Here is a 5,813-nt window from a genome sequence, read left to right as displayed (position 1 = left end):
TATATATATATATATATATATATATATATATATATATATATATATATATATATATATATATATATATATATATATGTATATACATATGTATATATATATATATATATGTATATACATGTGTGTATATATATATATGCACATACACATATGAATATGTATATTGTTATATATATGTAAAAGAATATAATTTATAAATTTTTTGTATTTGGTTTGCAAGATTCTAGAAGTGAACAGATTTATGTATGTATGTACGTGTGTGTGTGTGTGTGTGTGTGTGTGTGTGTGTAATTAATTATGTGTGTGTGTGGGTGGGCATTGTGTGTGGGTGTGTATTTGTGTGAGTGCATATGTACTATATATGTACGTGTATGTGTGTGTGTGTGTATTTATGTATATGTAATGTGTGTGTGTTTGTATTAATATATTGATATTTAATTCAGTTTGATAAGCATCTAAGCTATCTTTGAGAAATAATTTATTCATTTTTATCTACATTTTGGATTTAAATTAAATTACTAAAATGTCAAAATGAATTTATCATGGATTTTATATTATTTTCTAAATTAGTTTCTTTTACACAGTAAATAAGTTTGTATTATATGACGCGATTCAGATGGGGGTGTAGAATTTCGGTAAATAAAAGTTCATGTTTAAGAAGAATATTCTTCGGTACCACTTTTGGGAATTGGTTCATAGGAGACAGAAGCTGTAATTTTCAAAACGAAATTACCATTTGATGCAGTTATTGAAAAGATCATCAGTACCTTGTTGCTGTTGTTACCATGGTTTTCAAATTGCTTAAGTTTTAACATTGAAGCTTTTTTCTGTTCACCAAAATTCTAAGGCTTTGTGGTTGGATTTAGCAGAAGGAAACTGAAAGAAGCCTGTAGTAAATATAGAAGGCGCAAACACCATAGCTGTGTGGTTAAGTGGTTCGCTTAATGACAACATGGTGGCCAGGTATTGTTGGCATTGTAGTTATATTGTTTTTTCTAATTGTATTGTTGTAGGTGTTTGCTCTCAAATAAATCCTCTTAGAACTTAGATCGAAGACATTCTGTTCAGCTTTCGAAATACACTAGGAGGCCACGTGTTTGTATTTGAAATGGATTTGCTCATCAACTGGGAGGGGTGCCCCCCCCCTCTCTCGCTATCTATCTATCTATCTATCTATCATCATCATTGAACATCCGCTTTCCATGTTAGCATGGGTTGGACGATTTGACTGAGGACTGGTGAACCAGATGGCTGCACCAGGCTCCAATCTGATCTGGCAGAGTTTCTACAGCTGGATGCTTTTTGCCCAGCGTGCTAATGTTTCTTATTTCTTTACTGCCCACAAGGGGCTACACACAGAGGGGACAAACAAGGACAGACAAAGGGATTAAGTCGATTATATCAACCCCAGTGCATAACTGGTACTTATTTTATCGACCCCGAAATGATGAAAGGCAAAGTCGGCCTCGGCGGAATTTGAACTCAGAACGTAGCAGCAGACAAAATACCGCTAAGCATTTTGCCTGGCGTGCTAATGTTTCTGCCAGCTCGCCGCCTTAATAATAATAATAATAATAATAATAATAATAATAATAATAATACATTGATCAGTCTGTGTTTAGTATACTAAAATGGGAAGAAAGTGCATTTAGAGTTTGTTACTTGGTTTTTCTCTGCAATTACTATTGGTGGCGTGCACCACAGCAGCAGCAGCAGCACATCGTTTGGAACTAATTAGATTATTGGTCCTGATATTTTTGTGTGCTGTTATGTGGAGAGTTCTGTAAGAGGAGGGTGATGCTGTGACTGGCAGGGAGGCATTCAAAGTGAATACGGATGGATAAAGATGGTGTGTAAGTGAGTTCTCAAATAAACTGGGGGAAAAGAATTAATGTCGAAAAGTCTGAGGTGAATCGCTGTTATTAAGATTACAATTTTCCGGGCTATTAACCTGCTATTTAAAGTGTGTATATTTCTAATATTCATATCTACACATCGTAAATATACAGTCTCAATATGAAGTTAATAGTGTGGAAAAGAAATAGATAATCTTTACTGGTGGAAGAGTTTCAAATATTGTTTTGACTTGTATGTTGCTTTTAGTCTTTGAACAGAAGGAAGAATATCTTTAGACAGAATGACTGAAGAGAATGAAGGAATTAAGTGTGAACCATTAGATATTTGAAATGTTGAAATGGCTGCTGTTGCCTGTTGTTTTTGTTGTTGTTTGGTTAGTTATTCAGTCAGTCAGTCCAAGATCAATCCTGATATGACAGCAGACCTTTGATCAGAGGAATTCCAGTTGTGATAATACCATTTTTTTTCCCCATTCAGACATAATGTATCTCAGACTACATATTCTCATGTATTCTTGGCCATTTTTTTTTTTTTTTTTTGTGAAAGATAGTACTATGTGATTTCTCTGCTCTTTCTAGCAGGTGAAATGACCACTTAAAATTTCCATCATTGACTTAATAATACAGAAGCTGAATGTGAAGAATACTACCAAAACAACTGCGTGTGTGCATATATGCATGTGGCCGTTGCCAGTACCATGTGACTGGCCCTCATGCCGGTGGTATGTAAAAAGCAGCCACTACACTCTTGGAGTGGTTGGCATTAGGAAGGGCATCCAGTTGTAGAAATTCTGCCAAATCAGAATGGAGCCTGGTGTAGCCATCTGGTTCACTAGTCCTCAGTCAAATCGTCCAACCCATGCTAGCATGGAAAGCGGACGTTAAATGATGATAATGTGTGTGTGTGTGTGTGTGTGTGTGTATGAAAGGGTGCTGAAAGGTTCCTGGCTTTAAAGGCCTAGCGAAAAGCCTGGTTGGAGGCTCAACCCTCTGAGTTTTTTTGTTTTACAGGGCTTCAAATAACTAAAGGACCACTGCAGTAAGTATGTGAATCTGAGAGGAGAATATGTCGAATAAAATCATAATTAATTGACACCCTTAAAACATTTCAGAACCTTGTCACCAACCCTCGCATGTTTCCAAAGAAGGACATAAGTCTCCATCTGCCCCCACCATGGCAAGACATTTTCATGTGTGTGTGTGTGTGTGTGTGTGTGTGTGTCCCGCCCACCATCTGACAACCAGCATTAGTGTATCTACGTTCCCATAACTTAATTTTCCTGAAACGAGACCGATAGAATAAGCACCAGGCTTAAAAACTAAATACTGAGGTAGATTCCTTTGCCTAAAATTCTTCAAGGTGGTGCCCCAGCATGGTCACAGTTTAATGAGTGAAACAAGCGAAAGAAAGTAAAAACAAACAGTCGATGAATTCAACGCTAATTATGAAAATGTTTTATATAATTTCAGTTCGCTTGAACTTGCTGTGAAACACAAGACACATGTTGATACGGTTTTAGCATACAGACAGAAATATCTGCAAAACTTTAATAAAACTGAAACAAACAAGAAATTCCTTCAGTACATGGAAACGGTAAGTTCTGTATTTCTTTATTTTTCTGAAGCAAATCTATTTTCAGTGTTAATTTGCAATATTTTTTCAGCTTCTGAATTGATTAATATTAGAAATTCTGCAAGTGTTTTTTGTGTTTAATACAGCTTGAAGGAAATATTATTGCTGTGTGGTTTATACACGTATTTGATAATATTTATACATATACAGACTATAAGTAATATGAACAAATAGATAGAAAGTGAGTTATATTTACACATATTGCTTGCTTTTTGTGTAATGTAAGCAATACGGATGCATAAATAGAAAGTAAATTATGCGATACAAATAACAAGGTGATATTTTTTCAAGCGCAGAGTTGCCATTAGAACAGGTGAAATACCAGGTAAATTACCCTTACAACGCGGAAAAATTTGTCAGCGACCAGCCTTTCGGGGTTGATAAATTAAGTATCAGTTGTGTACTGGGGTCGATCTAATCGACTGGCCCCCTCCCCCAAAATTTTGGGCCTTGTACCTAGAGTAGAAAAGATTATTATTATTATTTGCATTTGAAAAAATTATCATCTTCTTATTGGCATCTTACGATACACATTTTCAGCGGCATGCTGGCAGAAACGTTAGCACGCCGGGTGAAATGCTTAGTGGTATTTCATCTGCCGCTACGTTCTGAGTTCAAATTCCGCCGAGGTCGACTTTGCCTTTCATCCTTTTGGGGTCAATTAAATAAGTACCAGTTACGCACTGGTGTCGGTATAATCGACTTAATCCGTTTTGTCTGTCCTTGTTTGTCCCCTCTGTGTGTAGCCCCTTGTAGGTAGTAAAGAAATAGCACATTTTCTGTGTACCTGATAAAAGAACAAATATTTGTTTGTTTACATTTATACGCACAAAGTAAATTATATTTACATGCAAACAAAACGTAAATATTTGTATGTTCACAGGAAGTTGGCAATATTTTCAAATGTGTGACTGAAGTAGGCTTCAAGTATAGGGCCAGTGACTTCATGTGAATGGCCAAGAGGCCTTTGCTGGAAGGAGAGGATGAAGGAAGTGATGTGAGACGAAGAATGACTGGTGTGGGCCTCCTTTTGCTTTAGGGCTGTCGCTTAGGATGGATGTGGTGGCTGTGTGAGTGGAGGGAATTTTCTGTTAGGTTCTGGACAGAGGTTATGGAAAACTGGGTGTTAAAACAATGATGATGATGATGATAATGATATTTTCCCCATCCTTTGTAAGCGGTGGAAAGACCCTCGTAAACTAAAGCACATTTTTCATAAACTGGTCCCTTTGTACCTTCTGTTTGTAGACTGTATTTCCATCACCATCACTTCTTGCAGCAGCAGTGGCACCACCGCCACCACTACCACATCCACCACCATCCCACCACTAGCGCCACCTGTTTTATGTTCAAATTGACCAGATTCAGTCTCTCATACCTACCCTACAATGTCATTCTAAAAATTAACAGTTAATTCATTGAAATCTCAAAGCTATAATATAATACATGATTAATTCAAATCAATGTTGATAAGTGTGTTAGATTTGATAAAGTAATCTGAATGCTAAAGAGTTAAAGCAGTTTTAATCCCAGCTGCTGTTAATCCTTAGCCACTAACTTCACTGCAAGAATGCATGTAGATGTGTGCCCCTTTAAGTCGATCAGATTGAAAAGACAGTGGACGAATAGCAGCGTAATTCAGATTTGCAGAGAAAAGGGGGGAAAATGACAGCTGTAAAGGACAGGATGCAATAACAGAAGGAATAATGCACAATGGAAGTGTGTTGCACATTCCACTGCACAATTGCTATCTGCTTCTGCTTTGTGTAACTGCATTTGTCTGCTGAACACTGCGGAAGATATGCCTCAGTGAATGCCTTAGAGGAGGACTACAGAGACAGTTGGCGGCCCCTTGTTACTGGTGTTGCTACTGCTGCTGCTGTTGTTATGTGTGTGTGTGTGTGTAAAGTGGCTTAGGTTTGAGAAGGGAGCTGCCGAAATAATTGGGCCCCATTGATGTAGGGTTGAAAAAAAAATGGGATCATTAGAGAAAGGAAAAGATGTGATTAAACCTAAGAACAACTGTGTATCTCAAGTTTAGACTTATATTTCTTAGTAATGTTCAGATTGCTACTCTCTGTCTGTTTGTCTATGAACTTGTCTGCCTGTCTGTCTGTCTGTCTATCTTTCTATCTATCTATTTATCTATCTGTGTCTATCTACATCCCTGTCTGTCTGTCTTTCTATCAATCTATCTATCTATCTGTTTGTTTGTCTGTCTGTCTGTCTGTCTGTCTATCTTTCTATCTATCTATTTATCTATCTGTGTCTATCTACATCCCTGTCTGTCTGTCTTTCTATCAATCTATCTATCTATTTGTCTGTCT

At 37.0% G+C, this 5,813-nt stretch overlaps 1 protein-coding gene across 1 annotated transcript in view; it reads left to right on the top strand.

Annotated features, from left to right (window-relative positions):
• The window catches only part of LOC106881077 (intraflagellar transport protein 80 homolog), a 295,274-nt gene that overhangs the window by 238,413 nt on the left and 51,048 nt on the right, over positions 1-5,813 (top strand). Inside the window, exon 17 of the mRNA XM_052974707.1 lies at positions 3,324-3,447. Coding sequence (XP_052830667.1) covers positions 3,324-3,447 — 124 coding nt within the window. The remainder of the gene's footprint in view (positions 1-3,323; positions 3,448-5,813) is intronic.

This window comes from Octopus bimaculoides, chromosome 19 (genome assembly GCF_001194135.2).
Source record: "Octopus bimaculoides isolate UCB-OBI-ISO-001 chromosome 19, ASM119413v2, whole genome shotgun sequence".
Taxonomy (NCBI): domain Eukaryota; kingdom Metazoa; phylum Mollusca; class Cephalopoda; order Octopoda; family Octopodidae; genus Octopus; species Octopus bimaculoides.
Note: the sequence above shows the minus strand (reverse complement) of the source record. Positions and strands in the feature narration are given on the sequence as shown.